At 33.1% G+C, this 20,045-nt stretch overlaps 1 protein-coding gene across 1 annotated transcript in view; it reads left to right on the top strand.

Annotated features, from left to right (window-relative positions):
• The window catches only part of SYNE1 (spectrin repeat containing nuclear envelope protein 1), a 276,072-nt gene that overhangs the window by 64,889 nt on the left and 191,138 nt on the right, over nt 1-20,045 (top strand). Inside the window, exons 10-18 of the mRNA XM_065732123.1 lie at nt 4,514-4,621; nt 5,428-5,565; nt 6,662-6,826; nt 9,562-9,674; nt 10,236-10,404; nt 13,888-13,984; nt 15,428-15,630; nt 18,183-18,347; nt 19,736-19,888. Of these exons, the coding sequence (XP_065588195.1) occupies nt 4,514-4,621; nt 5,428-5,565; nt 6,662-6,826; nt 9,562-9,674; nt 10,236-10,404; nt 13,888-13,984; nt 15,428-15,630; nt 18,183-18,347; nt 19,736-19,888 (1,311 nt within the window). The remainder of the gene's footprint in view (nt 1-4,513; nt 4,622-5,427; nt 5,566-6,661; nt 6,827-9,561; nt 9,675-10,235; nt 10,405-13,887; nt 13,985-15,427; nt 15,631-18,182; nt 18,348-19,735; nt 19,889-20,045) is intronic.

Here is a 20,045-nt window from a genome sequence, read left to right as displayed (position 1 = left end):
AGATAAAACAAATCATGTAGTGACTAGTAATCCAGAAATCAGATCAACTGTGAGAAATCCTTCACTAGATACAGTACAGATACTTGCATTTGATAATATTTTAAGTACACCTTTAATTGCATTCTTACACATATAGCTCTTATTGTTCTTTCTGGACTTTGTCTGCTTTATTTTGTTTGCTTCTTTATTTCTTCTTCCTCTTGTTTTTCCACTTGTTTCATTTTGTTAGGAACTTCAATCAATCCCAATTTTTGTCATTTCTTTTATGAAATTCAAGGTAAGGATAATATACTCCAGAATAATGGGCTTGCTTTGGACCTTTCATATTTTTTCTCTTTTATCCTGAACATATTTGACACATAATTTTTGGATATTTTTAGTAGATATTCGTTACTTACCCTCAAATTATTGTTTCCAAAAGAGGAAATAGATGAACATAATGAGTCCGAGTCTACTTTCATACAATAGCTAATCCTAACATCTGAATGCCTAATTTTGTGAATAATTTTATAGAAAGTCATCTTACCTATAATAAACATAAATAATTACAATAAAAATATATTTTCTTAGTTATAAACATGAGAAAATAGATTACAAATTGCTATTTTTATTCATCTATTTTCATTTTACATTGATATTTTTATATATCCTTATGTTTATAGAGTATATATAGAGAGTAGATGTTAGGCTGAATATGTGGTTGTGTAAGTGACGTATGGTGGTACGTGTGTCTAGTGTATTGCTGCTTAAGATAATGAAGTAACGAATTGTTAGAGGTTGCTTCACCTTACTGTGAATTTACATGCAGAAGAAGCACAGTATCAGAGCACAAAATGCTTTAAAAATGAACACAGTGATAAACCCATCACTTCTAACGTATTTTTACCATTAGAATTCCCTAGTATAAGAGGGTTTTCTTCAGCAGCTACTGCAAGTAATAACTGAACTCTTCTAGAAGCTTACTGTCTGCCTTTAATATCTCATTCCTGAAGGTGATACTTGGCTCAGCATTCACAGCGCATCTGTGGTACTGTCAGTGAATGTGTTTCTATGCTAGCAGTAACGCATACATGTAACTCCGTGTTTACAAGAGGAATAGCCTTATTCATTGATTCCATATATATATATATATATATATATGTATATACGTATATATATATATGTATATATATATATGTATATATGTAAATATATATACATACATTTTTAAAGGGTCTTGTTTGTTTTTTTTAAAGGAAATAGTAGTTACTCAGCATCTCTGAAAAGCAGGTAACTTATTTTAGATTCAAATGCTGATGCCTGAAATGAGCAGTCCATGCTGTGCCTGAGAATTTGAATAGTTCCGCTGGTTAGTAATTACATATTAGAGAACTCAAAGAACTCCTTTCCTAGTCCATAATCAAATTTTGCATGAAATGTAGCCATGTATTTTTAGCTCTTTAAGAACCAAAAACTCCTGTATCATGTAATTTGCAAATTAAATCTGGCAGTTCAGTTTTAAAAGAAAGTTTTGATTTTTGAGTCTAGCCTGAAAACTTTATATGTAAATTTAAATTGTGTCCCCTTATCATATTGGTATTCATAAACAGTTTTCTCTGATGCTTATCATTCATATTCTTTGTTGAGTACCCTAGCTTTGTTGTTCCTCTCTGCAAGTCAGTGAATGTTGTTAGAATGGCATCAGAATGAATTAATACTCTAGAATGCAGTTTGAATGTATCATAGAGAAAATAAGTCATAGTGACTTTGAAGGATTAAAATAATTTTGATCATAGATGGAAGGATCCTCATGCTGAGGAAAGAGGAAATGGTTATAGTTGTCCAATGTTTTTCTTTGGTTTATGTTTTGTTTGTATGCTACTTAACTTGCACAAGCTTTGGAAAACAGTTATGTATTTGTAAGAATACTTATTTTTTATTAAGATCTATAACCACTAGGCACTAATGAAAGTCTTGTATTAAGAAACATCAGATGTGGGGAATAATGGTGGCAGGTTTCTTAGTGCCTGTGAAATCTTCTAGGTTGATTATCAAAAACAAAACTTTAAAATGTTTTTTATATCGGACCACAGAATCAAATTTGTGGGTGACTAGTAACATGCTGAAATAGAAAGCTGTGAAAACACATCTATGAATGATATGCCCATCCTGCTTTTCTTGTGTTGCACAATGTCTTTAACACTGTTCAGTTAGGCAGTGTCTGAAATGCTTTCACCTTCTGCAATGAGTCAAACAAAAAATTATCTGACCAAATAGGAGAAATATGTAAATAAAAGACAGAAGACTGTGTGTTATCTCTTTGCTTTATCTTTTCACTTAAGTTTGGAGAAACTATACAGTAATTTAAGGGAGATCTGGCTGATGAGTTTTTTTTATATTCAGGTGTCATAGAAATGCTGTTGCTTGTAGTGATATTATATTTTTAAAGAATTGGTCAGTTTCATGTTTAACAATAAATATATTTTTAAACCATGTTATTAGAAATCTTGCAAAATACCTATTTTACTCACTTTGCTGCACAGACAGTTGTGGGCACACATGCTGTTGCAAAGACTTATCTTTACTGTCAGCAGTAGAAATGTAATGCATACAGACTGAAATCTTGAGCTTTACAAAATTGAAGTTAGTGTTAAAAAAAAAAATTATACACAGTCTTGTGAAATATATATATATTTTTTACTTTAGGAGTACCTTACTTAAAGTTTCAATTACTAGGATTGTTATAGTTTAAATCCCTTAAGATACAGTATTCAGTATTGCCCTTATTGAGCTGACTGCTAAACATTGAGATTTCAGTAGACTATCATTAAAGTTATCATTTCTACTGTATGAAGTGCCCTTAATTCCAAAGTCTTTGGGTTTTCTCATTGCTGAATGAGTTAAAAATTCTCTCCTTATATTCTGGTCATGAATCTGCTGTTTGTCTTGAAGAATCTTGATATATTTTTCCACACACATAGCAAATATCACGCCAGAAGAGTAGTGCCTTTATTTTTCTTCTCTATATTTAAATAATGTGACAAATTGGAAGCAGTAGGAGTTCTGGCGTCTTGGGACCTTCTGTGAAGTAAAGGAAATGCCAGCTTTGAAAATAGCTAGAGCAGGGAAGTGTCATAGATGTCCCATAGTTTCTCAGGCAGCAGCCTTAAGCGTCAGAAGACAGCATCCTGAGCTTTGGGGAACATTATTGCAATGCAGCTTCTGTAACACAGTGTTAAACTTGCTGCAATATCCAATTAACAGATACAATATGTGTGATATTTGCACATACACAAATTCTGTCCAGCCAACTACCACTGTTTTGAGTAGACAATCAGTATGAAAATTAGCAGAAATACATCGAAGATGATACTGTCCTTTGCTTAGCTGAAATGAAGCAATACTTCTGAACTGTTGAAATCGTTGAAGTCCAGTTTTATTTTCTCATGCACTGTTTGAGTCTTAGTTGCTTGTTTTTATGTTCATAGCTGATATAATGTTATGTTTATTCATTATAATAAATAAGTTTCTGACAGTCATCAATTTTACAGTAGTATCACCTTTCTGCTTTCAATAAATGGCTTCTGATTATTTGTCAGAACATGTTTTTCATCAGTTGAAAATCTGAGATGGACATTTGTATTCTACTTAAAGATTACACAGTGCACAAAAAGACTTTTTGTTGTCTGCTAACCTTATAATATAGCAGGCTTAAGGACCTGAGATTTCCTACAGTATTTTTCTATTCACTGTCAGGTCACTGAATTCAGAAGAGCACCCTTGCAGAGCACCAGTGCCAGTGATAGAATTGAAGTGTTAAAGCAAAACTGTAAAACAAGTATGTTTTTAAAAGACATAAAATATCATGGAAGCAAAATAAACTGAACAGAAACAAATTTTCTTAGTTTGTTTTCGTTTTTCTTGTTAAAACCTTCTATACCAAAATATTTTTCTAGCTTCTATACATACAGCTTGATGTCAGGGGTTGCCCTGAAGTTACTAAGAAAATAAATGTATGAGATTGGATCATGCTGTTACACTTTCTCTTCTAATGCTACAACCCCCCAGGCAATAATTCAGTAGTAGACAACAAGATGATATAATGATCATAAAATTATAAAGATGATGATAAATTCTCTCCTGTCTCAGCTCAATTAGCTTTTACTGGAATTTCTTACTGAATATATGTGGAAAACTAAAATTAGCTGTTGTGGTATATTTAAAGTGCTTGCTATTAATTTAACAGCAGGTGGGAATTGCAAGTATTATTCCTGATACAGTAATGATACAAATAATCAGGACTTCTCCTCTCTCAGATTCATGTCTAGATGCTGAGTTTTTCTTTCCAACTCAAGTGCTTTTCAAATAGACTATATGAAAATAAAGGAGGAGAGAATTTGGCCTAGAGGTTTTCATTGATTCTTAACTATAACTAATGACCTGTAATTGCTACAGAGATGTTCATTTCTGGACTATATCTGACACCTCTACTAATAGGCAGCAATGTTTTTTGTGTGGTTGTACTAAATCATAGAAGGAAGACAAGCTGATCCTGAGAGACCTAAAAGTGTGGGCAGAACAATTTGAGAGAGATTTAGCTCGGGCACAGGTAGCAGAAACAAGTTTACAGGAGAAATACCAGGTAAGCAAATGGAGAAGATTTTTGTAATAAGATGTTATTGTCACCATTTTGTGTAATATACACTGCAGAATTTTAGACCATCTGCATATATACGATTTATTGTCAACATATGCAATTTTATGTATTGTAGCTTAAAGAAATAAGGATGTAAATTGTGTTGCTTGCTGTTGGTGAAGGAATTATAATGCCAGCTCCAACTTTGCTACATAGAGCAGTGCACAGATGGTTTTCCTAGCAGAGAGCTTTTTCTAGCAGCGTGAATAAAGACTGTCCTAGTTAGAAGTGAGCATGTGTCTGCATAGTCCTTCCAGATTCTGCATTATATAGCTCCAATGAGAGGTATGACTGAAATATGGGTGAGGTGACAGATAAAGAGGACAGGGCTTTCACTTTTAACCCTTCTTTCAAAAGTTAGTGTCTAAATCTGTAATAGGAATTTTGACCTAAATTTTTGCCTGAAGCTTGACTGTTTTCTAAAAGCAATCACTGTCTATCCCAACTAGCATTTAATTCACTTGCTAGTTTTCTATTCAGTTACTATTTGCTTTTGAACAGGACTCAGGCTTCTGATAAATGAAGGGAAATACCTAGGTCTGACCCATATTTTCCTGGGGGATTCTAAGTTATATTAAAGTATTCAATAAAATGCAATTCAATGTAGATGCATAAGTTAACTACTATTCCTTTATTAGAAGTATTAGAACTGCAGTCAGTACAAAATTGTCATACAGGTGACAGTATACCATAAATATTACAGAATTTGTTTGACTTTGTATTAAATTGATTTAATTTTATTTTTTCTGCAGTCATTTAAGCATTTCAGAGTACAGTATGAGATAAAAAGGAAACCTATTGAACTTGCAACCCAGTCCTTAAGGAAGGATGGTAAATTATCACTTGATCAAGCTATAGTGAAGCAAGCATGGGACAGAGTTTCTTCCAGGGTAAGTTGAAAGCCTATTATGCTATATATTTTTTTATTAAATATGCAAATTTTAAATCATTTAGAATTTTAAACCACTTGCTATCAATTTTGTTACCCATTCGGAAACTAAGTATGGACCATGTCTCCAGGCACGTTGGATTATGTTGTATTTGGTTTGGGAACGTTTACTTCATCATCATCCTTAATAGTTGCTCATGCAAAGACAGAGTATGAATTTTGAGATAAGAAAAACAGTTTGAGGCTTCTCTTTGTTTGAAGTTGTGTTTTCAGTGCATAGCCAAGTTGAAAGTGATGTTGAGTATGCACAATGCACACTTGACCTGAAATATTTTAATTAAAATTGTTAGTTATTCTAGCAATAACTAAAAAATCTAATATAACATCTTTAATTTAAACAAATAATGCTTCTGTGCATCAAATACTGAACATTTTATCAACAAATGAGGCTCTGAGGCTAATTTTAACCTGATTCCAATAGCAGAAATAAATGCAGTGTTCATGATTGATAGTAATTCTGTAATTGAGTTAAAAACCCCAAACTATATTGTCCAAAGTAAGAACTTATCAAGTAATTATTACTTATTGTGTTTTAACAGGTTTACATCATGTCCTATTTAATAGAGTAACTACTTTAAAAAAATGCAAGGGTTTAGTCATATTTTTTATTATTTTTATTCCTACAACTGAGTTTGCCAGTGACGTGTTAGTCTTCTTCTATGCTCTTGAGTCTACAGTCCTCTGAAACTCATCTGAATATTAGAAAAAATAAAGTCAAAAGAGTATTAGAAAGGTTTTATGCAAAAGTATATAATAAATGACACTATAAGGAAGATTGTCTCACCTGCCTTTCTGTGCCTATTAAATGATGAAATTCTAGAAGGTAAATAAATATATCAGCAAATCCTTATGGAGATATTGTTGCCCAAGAGAATGATGTAATTTCAGAACTAATGAGAAGTAGAATATACATACACTTTTGTCTCACTCTGTAAAGTGGTATTGTGGTCATCTTTTGTCTCAGAGTCTGAATTTTCTGGGTACTTGTTTATTTAATTAAGTAAGGAAATAAGTTCTGTGCTCTTGTTATTTCCTAGCTGTTTGACTGGCACATCCACCTTGATAAATCTCTTCCTGCACCTTTGGGTACCATAGGTGCTTGGCTCTATAGAGCAGAGACTGCTCTAAGAGAAGAAGTAAGCATTCAGCAAGCTCATGAGGAGACAGCAAATATAATACACCGGAAGCTTGAGCAACTTAAGGTAAGTCTAGATGCACTGATTATATGCACTCTATTTCATTATTTCCAAGGCTGTAATGATCCATGGTTATTACTTGTGATTTGAAGGCTAGTTGGTATGAGTGGTGTCACCTTTATGATAGTTAAAAATTAGATGTTTCTCTGTGATGACTTTAGCTGTAATATCTACATATTTTTCAAGTGATATTCAAGATTTTGTTGCTGCTTCTGCTTTCTGAAAGATACCAGGTACTACTGTTTTAACTGTTTCCCTATTCCATTTCTTTTGAGTAAAATTCCACAGGGAACTGATGAGCTCGGATACACAATTCAGTCATGTGAACTTATTAAGTGAAAGATGAGAAAGAGAGCAAACATACTAAGCGTGCTGTTGGTTAATGCAGGTGATATTATTGCCAAGACTGGGGAAAAAAATAGTAGGAAAAGAAGTGAGTTTCAATTGTGTTGCAATGACAAATAGCATAAAAAGTTTCCTCTGCTGTGGTAAAGAGGAAATTTTTCCAGATAGTTCTGAATATCATTGCCATTATTCTTTGCTGAATATATGTTCTCTTTTAAAACTGAAATTGTGAGGTTTGTCTGTGCATTTGTGCAATCAATATGAGAAAATTATAGGCAACAGTTGTTAGAGAAGTGATGAAAGAAACTGAAACAGCAAATATAAAGTTGAAAGGGAAGAAAAACAGTGAATAGAAAGGCAGTTGTGTCTCATATTGTGGTGGTGTAATTTTTTCTATCCACTAGTATTTTAAAACTTATTGTTCGTGTTTGGCTATGGATTTCATTTTTATGGTATGGTTTTGTTATTTTTCCATTAAAAAAAAATCCAATTTTTAATAAAAGTAATGCCACACAGTGGGAAGCTGGTAATTTTTGTGGACATTTTGGAACAGTTGTGACAGTTGTGTATCCCCATTATTCTTTATTAGAACATCGATAGCTCTTCTGAGTGGTAGCTAACCAAAATACTGTTGAAAATTGTGGGAGATACCGTTTATTATCTTTCAAAGTGTAGCTTTCTGTAAGGCTACAGTTCATTAGTTTTTTACATAAAATGTTTTAGGATTCATAAAATTCAACTTTAACTGGAAAAAAAGCAAGTCAAATACTTATGCTTTTACAGTGTAAATACTATTAAACTAATCTTAATACATTCATGAAACAGAAAAATGCTTGTACGGAACTATTTTCTTTGCATCAGAAGTGCTGTGGTGGGGGATTTCTACTTAAAAAACAAGTTTTGATTTAAGCTCGTCTGTGCCAGGGGGGGTTTTCCATGGGAATGGAAAAGGGAAAGATTTGGCATAAGTTTGCATAATTATATCAACTTCTAGAGCTTTCTTTGTCACTAGGATTTGCACTGTGGTATCCTGGTGTGTGACTTCAAGGAATTAAGAATTTGAGATTTTAGTTAATGCCACCATGATTGAGAAATTCTGGACAGTATGCTTGTTGTGGGTTGTTTTGCAGTGTTAGGATTTCTCTTGGAGAGTACTTTGTATAAAAGGCTTTTTGGGCTTCCACATGACATTAGATAGAACAGTTAGGTTACATTTTTACTGTAATCTATTAGGGGAATCCCTCTTCATTGTGCAAGGTCCCAAGGGTAGCTAAGCGGTATCTGTTCCAAGTCAACCCTTGTTGTGACAGTATTTAGTCACAGGATACCCTCAGTGGAGTTTTTCCCATGGTAATAAGAGCACATCAGCTTTTATCTGAGAAAGTCTGATTCATTTATTTTTGTAATGATGTACTGGCTGAAGTGGAAAACAGTGAAAACATTAATGGGTCACTAAATAGGTGACTATTTGGTGAGCAAAGCCAAAATCAATACGTGAACCTGAACTTTGTTTCCCTAGGTGAGAAGGGGGCAGCCTTGTGTGATTCCCTTTTGCTTACAGGTTTCTGAGCACTTTGAGCCAGAAGCTGTCTGCAACAAAATATCCATTGTTTTCCGTCATCTCAGCCACTGGACACTTTGTTTTTGTTATCGTATTTTTACAGAGACTACTGCCAGTCATTCAGTTTAATATGTAATCTCCAGGAGGCTGTTTGAAGCGGTGTTGCTTAGTTACAGTTGAAATGTGCTCTGCTGTAAGGTTTTTGCTGGTACAATTCTTATCACAGGAATACTGGTAGAGTACCACATTCTGCCTTCATTTGTGTAATAGATAGAGAGCAATCCTGAAATCCTTTGAAGCTGATAGAGTGAGAAGTTCACTGAATATTGAATAGATACTTACATAAGAAGCTCTGGATTCTGCCTGTATATAGAGATTAGTTGCTGAAAATTTGAATCAGTACTTAACAAAGGTTAGTAGCTGCTGTAAAAATTTAAACAGTAAATTTAGCATGATTGTACAATAGTGTTATAATATTTACCAACTCCATTTTGGGTATTTGTTAATGCAATTAATATTTCTTTTGTTAAACCATTGCAGTGTATTCTCTGCTTTATAATCTTTCATAAATGTGAGACACAGCTTTAAAAGAGCATTTAATGAGAGTGCTTCCTGTGTAAATATTCAAGCTAATGTAAGTGCATTTTGCTAGGCATACCCTTGCATGCAAATGTGAGAACATGATCAAATAGTTAACTACATTGAGTCATCAGTACAGGCTTCGAAATGTGCTTATTAGATAGCCTACTGTGAGCCTGCTTTCTCTCTCTCTCTCTCTCTCAATCTCTTCCTCCACCCCTTTTCTCTCACTCTGTCTCTCTCTCCTTAAAATCAGGATCTACTGAAAAACATAGAAGGTCACAAAAACACATTCCATGAGATCCACGGGGCAAGGTCTGTTAATGGAGTGCCTGTTCCACCTGACCAATTAGAGGATATGGCAGAGAGGTAAGGCTTTCAACCCAGAATGAAAATTCTCTGTGGATGAAAGGGAACCTGTTTGATTTTTAACCTGTTCATGTAGAAATAATGTTTCTTAATGGCAAACATATAAATATCAGAAGGAAAACCTTCCTAGAATATAAACAAAATTTGCTGAAAAGTCTTGTGCATTAATGATTGGTGAGAATCAATGTAAGCTATGTTTTGGGAATAAATACTTTTTTTTTCTTTAAATCATTCCTGTTATCATATCCTGCCTGTGAAAGAAACGTTATATAACAACAGTCAGAATGAATGTAAGAAAAATGATTTTGTAAAACTTAGTAACATAAACTGATCATTTCTATGAATAAACAGGATTAAAATTCATTTACTATCCAATAATAATTATCAGAATCATCATCGTACATAATTAAATGTTGGAAAGCTTAATTAGCTGAAAGGCTAGGGAAGTATCTGAACTGTAAATAAAGCTTTCAGGAAAAACTGAAAATAGGAAGAAAAGAGTGGGAATGAAGGAAGAAAAAATTATTGATGTGTCTTACTACAGTATGATTCATTTTCTAGGTTTAATTTTGTTATCTCTTCGTCTGAGCTCCATCTGTTAAAAATGGAGTTCCTGGAACTGAAGTACCGTCTACTGTCACTCTTAGTTCTTGCAGAATCAAAGTTAAAATCATGGATTATTAAATACGGAAGAAGAGAGTCAGTGGAACTACTTCTGCAAAACTACATAGTAAGTTGGAGTTGTATTTTTGTTACTAATTTTGGAGTATTCTCTTCTGAGATTGTTAGAATTTAATAAAAGCTAAAAGAAAAATGAGACGTCAGTCAAAACCTTTAACTGACTTTATTTAGAGTATCTTATCAGCAGTGTCTCCTTCATCACCTGGAGGAACCCTGATCAAAATGTTAAAAAATGAAAATGCTGTGTTTTACTCATCTCCTCAGGAGAAGTAATTATCTCCCAACTGCTAACCATGTCTGACCATTCACCCACTAAACTCATCTGGAAGTTCTAAATCCCAGACTTTTACTTGTTTTAGGTAATTTCAGAGAATTTTGTTTCTTCGTTTTTAACTGCACAGATGCACTTTATTGTGACAATGTATGAATTAAGTGAAGCAGTAGAAGTAGCTTTTGGGGTGCAGTCCTCCACAGTTCACTAATTACTAAAATCCTGCAAATGAGGAAAAATAAAAATGTTATGCTGTCTTAATGTATTTGTTGTATGTGTTATACTTGTAGGGAATCATTTTTCTTCTTTAGGAATAGTTTGTCCACTTACGTTATTTCTCCTATGAAGAAATTGCTCCAGCTATACGTCATTCATGTATCTTGTTATTGACTTACAAATGCTTACTGATATGTTTCCATTTAGTCATGTGCTGCTGTATCTTGTTAAAATCTTGCTTGCATTGTCAAATGTCTGGAAGCATGGTACCATCGCTTTACATAAGGGTATGAGGGATTCTTTCAAAAGTAGGACTAGAGGAAATACTTTTGTCTTTTATGAGGAAAATTTCACAGGAGAAGTCAGTTTGGATTGAATTCGTAAAGAAGTCTTCAGAGCCAGGAAGAGGAGAGAAACTCACTGATGCCAATATATACTGCTCGTTATTATTACATGGAAGCAAAATTGAAACTCAAAGTTCCTCACACAAAGTGAGAGTTGAATGCTGTTGATACTTTTTCCAATCTGTGTTTAAGCTTTAGCAGTTAGAGATTCAAATATTTGAGGAATTAAGCCTTGTTTTAAACCTGCAGAAGTCAGATGAACATTTACAATAAGATAGTTTGCTAATGAATTTTGCAATAGCTACAGTCCATTTATAAGGTTGTCTCAGAGACTGCTAAATGGTGTCCAGAGAAATAATGAGGGAATAGATAGCTTAACTTTTGAGTTACTATTTTATATTGATTTCTTATTTCTTTTTATATTTAGTTTTAAAATGAACATTAAATAACATGCAAATTCACCATTTAATGATTACGGCAATTATTTCTGTGTCACTAATTTTGAGCGCGTCATTAGGGAAAAGAAAATGCTTCTTCTAATCATTTATGAAATTCTATGACATCAAAATAAGGAATCTCAGACAGGAAGATAGAGCTCATTTTAATTCCTGATGGCCTTAATTCATATGTTCTTCTGGGTGTCCCGTGATGGGGCAGTTTCTTTGTCATTTCAGCCAAGTTTCTAGGAGCAAGAGCTGAATGTTTCTCTTCTTTTTAGTTAAGAGTCTTATCTAGGAAAGCTGTAGTCAGTAGATTCAGTGATTATGTAAGTAGGAAAAAAAGAAAATTTAAAAAAAGTGTTTCTCTGCTAAAGCAGACTGAACTATATTGGCATTCTAGGAGTACACATAGTTAGGATCTGGATATGACACATGGCCAGAAAATATTTGTGTACTGCAGTTAAAAATAAGTGTTGGTTGCTAATTTATCCCCTCTTTTCATTTATGTAACATATACCAGAAGTAAAGGTCAGTACAGTTTTTATGTCAAAGTGAATAATATATTGTACCAAAGTCTCATCTGCAAAACTGGGATACAGCTATCCATGGCTTTTAACCCATAGCATTGTTTTTTGCTGTCCTTCTGTTAGCACATTTTTTGCAATATATGCTATATAGATTTGGGAAAAACTGAACATTTTTTAAGGGATCTTGATAGATGGGAGAAATTTACCCAGAAAAATTTATACGTTTCATTTTTGAATATATTTACAATTGCTCTTCTAATCAGTATTAGTTACACAGTTTGGTACAGTCTTTTCATGTGCAGAGGTTTTGATTCTGTAATGTCTGTGGGTATCACTTTAACAAAAGTAGAAAAAAAAGTCAGGAATTTGTCAAATGTTCAAGGTAGAGAATATCATTCTTTGTATTTGACAGGCTTTGGTTATATTATTATTTAATATTAGGGCAGAAGAATTTGACTGCTCTGAATTTCCCCAGTTATAAACACATTTCTAAATTAAATGCTAGATAACCGGGGTTTTGACATAGTAACTGTAAAAACTTTTAAAACAGAATTTTAAACAGTCTCTCTGATGACTTGATTTTTAAAAGTTTATAATGTTTATATTATGTAGGCTGATGAACACAAGATATTTATTCTCTTCAAAATACATTGACCTTTGAAAATTTTTAAGTTAAACTTTGAGACTTTGGTATTAAAAACTTTGTATTGCTGAACTTACAGTCATACAAATAAAATATTGCCTATTCTGACATTCCAGAACTTGTATATACATATTAGAGATGCATTTGCCTTAAATGCATATATATCTAGCTGCAGGCATGGCATTGTAGTATAGGTTATAAAACCACTCCAAAATTCTAGATGAGTACTTTAGCAAGGGCAATGTAATAGCCCTATAAAAAGGGATTCCCCCAACCCCCCCCTTTTTTTTTTTTTGCATAACATAGATATATAATTATACAAAGCATTTACAAGAAGTATCATTTCTGAGAGATTAAAAAAAATCAATGCCATTTGGCATCAATGATAAATAGGTATAAATGATAGAGACACAACTTTCAGACCATAATATTTCCATATAGATTATTCTTTATTCTGTAACATATTGCAGTATAAATGCTACTCCTAAAGGAGAAGAACTGTTTTGCACTTTGGAAAAGCAGCATCTTTTCTTCAGTATTTTCCTTTTCTTCAGTAATTTCTTAATCTTATTTTTACCACTTGCAATGAAAGTAGAAGAAAACTGAAGGATAAGTCATATGTATTTAATCTCTTAAAACAAAATCTTTCTTTCTGCTAGTATTAATACGGGAATGTTATTAAGCATTTAGCGGGATTTTTATTTAGTTATTTATTTTTGTCGGAGCCTTATGTAAGGGAGGAAATCATATTTTTTTTAATTAAAAAATGTCATTCTGATCATGTAACTTTTATTTGTTAATTTTCTGCACATTCCATGTATAATATTCTAGAAACTTCAGCAATTGGTCTACTAACAGACTAACTAAAAATAAATTAAATATTCTTTCAGCAGGCAAAGTAAATGAACTCAGTTTGTGAGGGGAAACACTAATGTACCATTAATTTGAAAAGATGAAATTTTAATATTATTTGGTAAACAAGTATGAAATAATGACATCAAAAGCTATCATTGCTCTCCTGGTGTAATTTCAGGGGGCGTGTTCTTATATTTGTATTTATTTTCTCTGTTGTAATGTCTTTTTCCTTTCAGTCTGTTATTGAAAGTAGTAAGTTCTTTGAGCAATATGAAGTTACATACCAGATCTTGAAAAGAGCAGCTGAAATGTATGCCAAAGCAAATGGCTCAGGTAAATGCCTGTGTTTTTATTGTTGTTATGGGGGTGACATTTTAATCTCTTTAGGCATGGATATCTCCTAAAAGGATCACCTAAAATTTGTTTATTCAGTGCAATAGAGGATACACTAGAATATTCAATGCATTGGAAAGTTTCTCTGTCATGAAGCCAAGTGGTACAGAGCAGCCCATTACTTTTTAACTTCCTCATTATTCAAAAGATGGTGACCAGTAGAAAGTCTGAGCGTGATCCTTTCTAACTTCTTGATTGTTGATCTGGGCCCAACAGTGTGTCAGTGAAATATTTAGGGTCATGTTCCAGTGGTTGGTGCAGTCCTTGGCATGGCTTCATTCACAAGGGAAAAATCAGCCAGAGAGCTGGTCTCAAGGTTGCTGTGGTAACAAAAGTATCTCCTAACTGATTTAAGTTATTTCATTAACTGTGAAAGGTTGTAAGGGGAACCCAAATGACAGTTGTATGGACATACATGAGAGAAATGTGTAGCTGATTCAACAAATACCTTCTGTAATTCCTGAACCGTTCTGCTGCACTGAGGGAGAAAGCATGAGTGCAATATTTGATGAAGATACAGACATGAGATCACTTAACTCTCCACTGAGATAATTACACTGTAATGTCTGTGGAAGACTGCTGCAGCTTCCAAAATTATTACCAGAGTGACAGAGAAAATGGATATCTTTTCTGTTGAGAAATTTAAATCAGGGATGCTCAAATTTTACATAACTGACAAGATATTCTTAAAAAGAATAAAAATTAATAGATTTATTCAATAATATGAAAAAATAAAAAAGCAAATTATTTTCCAAAGGTTAGGTAATCACTTATCTGAAATCAGAAACATCAGTGCAAGTTAGAGGTCACCATAGCTGAAAGATAATTTGTCAATATCCTGCTTATATTATGAAGTCTCATGATTTACTTGGATTATTTTCCTTACCTCTATTACTTCTTTCTTGGACAAGGACTGTGACGAAGGAAATATTAAAAAGTGAATGTCAAAAAATAGACAGTTTGTTTTAAAGATGTCAGTTTATTCAGTGTTTTATATGCAGACGTGATTTGTTTGTACACTACATATTTCTACTATTTTCTTTTTTAAAGAAACTTTTTATATATTTTACTACAGATTAGAAATGAACTACTGAGTATGTAGTGTTACTGTGCCAATTAATATGGTTCCAGTGTTACTGTGGTAGCAAAAGTTTTGTATGCATTTGTGTACTTTATGCAGTCTTTAAATCATGTGATTAATTTCTCAGAAATAACTTTGCACTAAATTTCAGCTGTTAATGGAGCATGTATGTAAAAATTCTTCTGAAATAGCAGTTTTAGTCAAGTATAATTTTCTGATGCAACCAGATAAGTGCAGCATGACATTAAGCGTCACGGAAATAATAATGAACATAAATAACCAACATCTTTCTTGTGTCTTAGTGGAAGAAGTTGAGAGTGTGATGAAATTCATGAGTGAAACAACAGCACAGTGGAGGAACCTCTCAGTAGAGGTGAGAAGTGTAAGAAGCATGTTGGAAGAAGTAATTTCTAACTGGGACAGATACAGCAGCACTGTGGCAGGTCTGCAAGCCTGGTTGGAGGATGCTGAAAAAATGCTTAATCAGCCTGAACAGTCTAAAAAGGTATGAATTAATACGAAATATATGAGACTATTTTGTAAAGTATGAAATATGGGATGTACTTTTGCATTTTCTTAGGTTTATTTTCTTTACAAAATGTCATTCAAGAGGGTGAAGTTCATGCTGCCAATTTTTTAGTGCATGAACATAGATTAATCCTTATCTCAATACTCAAAATATTTTTCAGTTTCTGGCATGCTATTTACATTGATCATAGCTTTCTCAGTGTTTACTTGGATAGCACAAACAGACATATATATATGCAAAGAAGGAACGTTAAATAATTCATCAGATTCCCAAGTGATTTAGAACTCTTTTGGAGAGTTCCTTCTGGGAACCTGCTGTCATATATAAAATCTCATTTGCTACAGTGCTTTGCTATTGCACTGAAGAAGTAAGATTCATGTTTGTGACACTTCAGTAACGACAGAGAATAACTTTAATAATGCTGCATTTATTAGTTGCTACTTTCAGATTGAATGAGAGTAGGAAGTTTTCATTTAGGGTTTTTATAAGTTATAAAATATCGAATTGACATCAAGACATGACAGAATACTATAATTTTAGAAGTTTTGGAATTTATAATATAAAAAAAATGGAATAGACTTTTAAAATAAAAACAAACCTATGAAATAATACAGATATTAAAAGTAGTTAATATTAAGAAGGATGGACTAGTCTGAGAAGCTACTTTTAATCTTTATAAAATATGAAGGTTTCTAAAAGCTGTTAAAAATCTTTATGTATGAAAGTGTTATTCTTCACAGAATGCTAATATATTATGTTCTACTGCCTTAAAACTTTTAACAATTATTAATAGTTAATGTGAAACACCTGTAGACTGAGATACATATAAGTTACCTCTATATTTCTGTGGAAGTCTAGATTCAACATTAACAAATGTTTGCATAGTTCCAAAGATAGTTTTTTAATTAAAAAAAGTACTTAAACAGGTTTGTATATTTATAAAACTGTTATTTCCAAGTATCTGGAGTCCCAAGGGAATGATAACTTCCGCTTGCTGTGTGGAAAACTTCTAAAATATTTCCTAATATTTGTTTTGTCAAACTACAAATACATCAGTAATCACAGAATTGTAGGGAATGGGAGGGACCACTAGAGATCAACTAGTCAAACCCCTCTACTAAAGCAGGTTAGAGTATGTTAGAGTAGGTAATATTACATAAAGATTTCGTTGGTGCTTATTTGAAACCTTTACCTTCATTACTGAACACCACCATGTTCTGCCTGTCCCAGGCATAGAACTTATACTTTCACAGTTCATCCACTGTCTCTGTATTATTTCAAAACCACTAAGTAGTCTTACTCTTTCTGCAAAAGAAAGTAGTTTTGTAACTTTGTCATTGGGTTCTCTGTTTTATTATGAGCTTGTGTCACACGAAATCTGAGAGGAAAAAAAAATCAGTATGTGGTAGAATTTTTCTCCCATAAAGTACTCAAATTTTAACAGCAAATATATTGATGAGCAAGCCTATTCTTCTACAACATTTTTACTTGTTGGTGCTTCTTAAGCGATTCTAGTCACAACCCCTTCATAACCTGCACCTTTCTTCAGCTGCACTTGAAGTGCGGGGTGGCACAGACCTGTCAGATGAGAAGTCTTGTATTTTTAGAGTAGATGGAGAGTCATTAATAAAATGGTTCAGTGCCCTTTCCTTGGTCTTGAGAACCAAGTAAAACTGTGCAGCTTTCATTCTTGTGGCTATTCTATTTTTCTTCCTAAAGTAGGTAGCCTCATTGATATAGTCCACTGGCAACTGTAATTGCCCTGTGCACTCCACTGTATTGTGTAATGTCTGGGAGAAAGGTGGCTACAGAAGCCAAATTGATGTTAGAGAACATACGAACCATTAAATAATGTGGATAATCAGGAGAGAGTGATTGAGTACTGTTTAGTTTACTGATAAAGTTCTGGCAATAGTGCCTGAAGATACTTATCTTAGGAACAACTGCCCGTCCTCCTGGAGAGCGAAAAGAAAGGGATGCAGAGAGGAAGTTTGTTTTCCCTGCTAGTTCATCCATGTGTGCTTGCAAGATGTAGGCAAGCATTTGGCACAGTGGGTGGGTTATTTAGGCTGTCTCACTGGAATGGGGGAAAAAAAATCAGTGACAGCCGTACTTTTTTCCTTCCCTTCTCCTTTGCTCTGAGATTGAAAAAAGCAATGGTAAAGAATTTTCTTAGATCAAAAACTGTACGAATACTGAGTGATTTCAGTTACAAACCAAATCCTTTCTCTTAAAGAGGATTTCCACTAGTTTAATTGAAGCTACTCACTACAGTAAAATAAGCAATGCATAAATTAGTGGCAATTTTTAGTTCAGGAGACTGTGTTCAAACATTATAAAATTATGTTGTGGCATATCTAATTATAAACCTTAGCTTCATAAGTTTCATAAGCCAATATGGCTTCACAGAATAATTGTTCAAAGAGCTATATCAAACTCCTAGCTAGTGAGTAAATTTTAGTTTAATGATTTAAGGTAAACACTATTTGTAAAAGGTTTAGGAAAGGTGCTTTCATTTTCTTCTTCAGGATTTCTTCCGACATTTACCTCATTGGATCCAGCAGCACACAGCCATGAATGATGCTGGTAATTTTCTGATTGAAACATGTGATGAGACCATTTCCAGGGACCTTAAACAGCAACTTCTGTTACTGAATGGAAGATGGAGAGAATTGTTTATGCAAGTGAAGCAAGTATGTGTTTTTGCTGTTCTTACATTTAAATACTCATATTTACTTTATCTTTTCCATGCCAGAAAGGTCAAATTGCCCCATTGGCAGGACTGTAGAAAACTTACTAAACTGCCAAGCTGTTTGTAATTAACTATATCAGAATTGAAACCTTGACAGGAGTTCATTTACTATTGGGACATTTGCTTTGTTTATCTTTTCAATTATATTTTTTTTATTTATCCTTTTTATACATTTACAGCTATGATAATCTGTATTTTATCTTTACAGTCTTAACACAGTTAATATTATTCATTCATAACTTCTAATTTCTTTTAAGAAAATGAGTTTTACGTACCTATTTTTATTGTAGGCATGAATATTATTCTTTAATTACAGTTGTGTTCAATTACTGTACTGCAACCGTAATCAGATGCAATGCAAGCTAGCTGAAAGTATTCCCCAAATCAGTCAGACATTAGATCTCATTTTTTTGATCTCATGCACAAGGAAGCACTAGTAGTAAATGAAGCTAGTATACAACAACAACAAAAAGATTAATCTGCTAAAAGACATTCAGCTGATTGGAAAAGAAATATTGTTTTTATGTTTTTAAAAAGCAGAAGCAAGATAGGATTATGCAAGTATTTCACACATCATAAGCAAATTAGAAAATATAATTGCTAATTATCCATGTACATCTAACAGTGTTTTCCCCTTTCAGTGACTTATGGTCAGCAATTGCTTGTTTGAAGACATTGAATCTGTTCTCTAACTTATTTCAGTCAAATTAAATGGAAATAATCAGTCCTGGAAATGCAAATAATCAGTCCCCCCATTTTTTTTTATTTTAACTTTTCCAAACTAAATGGTTCTCAAGGTTTTTTTGTTGTTGTCATTTTGTTTTTTGTTTTTGATTCAGTGTGGAAACTGTAATGTCCAGTGAAATGTGTTTCTTGCCCCACATAAGCAGCTTCCTTAACATCTTAGCTGTGAAGTTTCTCGTTGGCCTCTCCCTGTGAGAGCAGGTTTTACTGGCATTTCCCTTCTTCAGCTTTTCTAGACTTTTTGTATGCTAATCTTTCTGATGACCTCTCAAAATTTGTACTGTTAATAACGTGAAATTAATTGAAATGTTGATTCTAGGTTAGAAACAAATGATGATTCTGAGTTCTTGGAATTATTCAAACATTTAGATAGGCTGAACACTTGTATGAACGTTGTTATTTAATTATCAGCACTACTGAAAATAATGCAGACCGTTAGCTTCCATAAGTTTTTATTTTATTGAATATATTTTTTTCTAGTAAAAAAAAATTGCTCTGAAAACATGCTAATTTCGTCAAGAAATTTTTTAGGTACCCTATATGAATAAGTTGGTTATTTATTTATTTTGCGACGCATTTTCATAGTATGCTCGGGCAGATGAATTGGACAAAATGCAGAAGGAATACCTGGATGGTGTTGCTAATTTGACAGCTTTTGTTGAAGGAAGCAATAGAAAATTTTCGGCACCCATAGAAGTGTCCTTTGTAGATGTGAAGATGTTTGTACAAGATTTAGAAGTAAGTGTTTTCCTTCCATTCCTTTCTTGTATAAGAGCAAAAAATGTGTAACTGATTAATTCTAAGGGTAAAATTAAAAATATATATACTTTTTGCATACGTTTACATTAATACTCTTTTTTTTCCACTTGTGGTATTTTTGAATAATTTATCCTAT

The sequence above is a fragment of the Cyrtonyx montezumae genome, unplaced genomic scaffold (assembly GCF_038088225.1).
Source record: "Cyrtonyx montezumae isolate F1298 unplaced genomic scaffold, pur_monq_1.0 scaffold_0, whole genome shotgun sequence".
NCBI lineage: Eukaryota > Metazoa > Chordata > Aves > Galliformes > Odontophoridae > Cyrtonyx > Cyrtonyx montezumae.
This window is presented reverse-complemented; position numbering and strand designations above follow the sequence as displayed.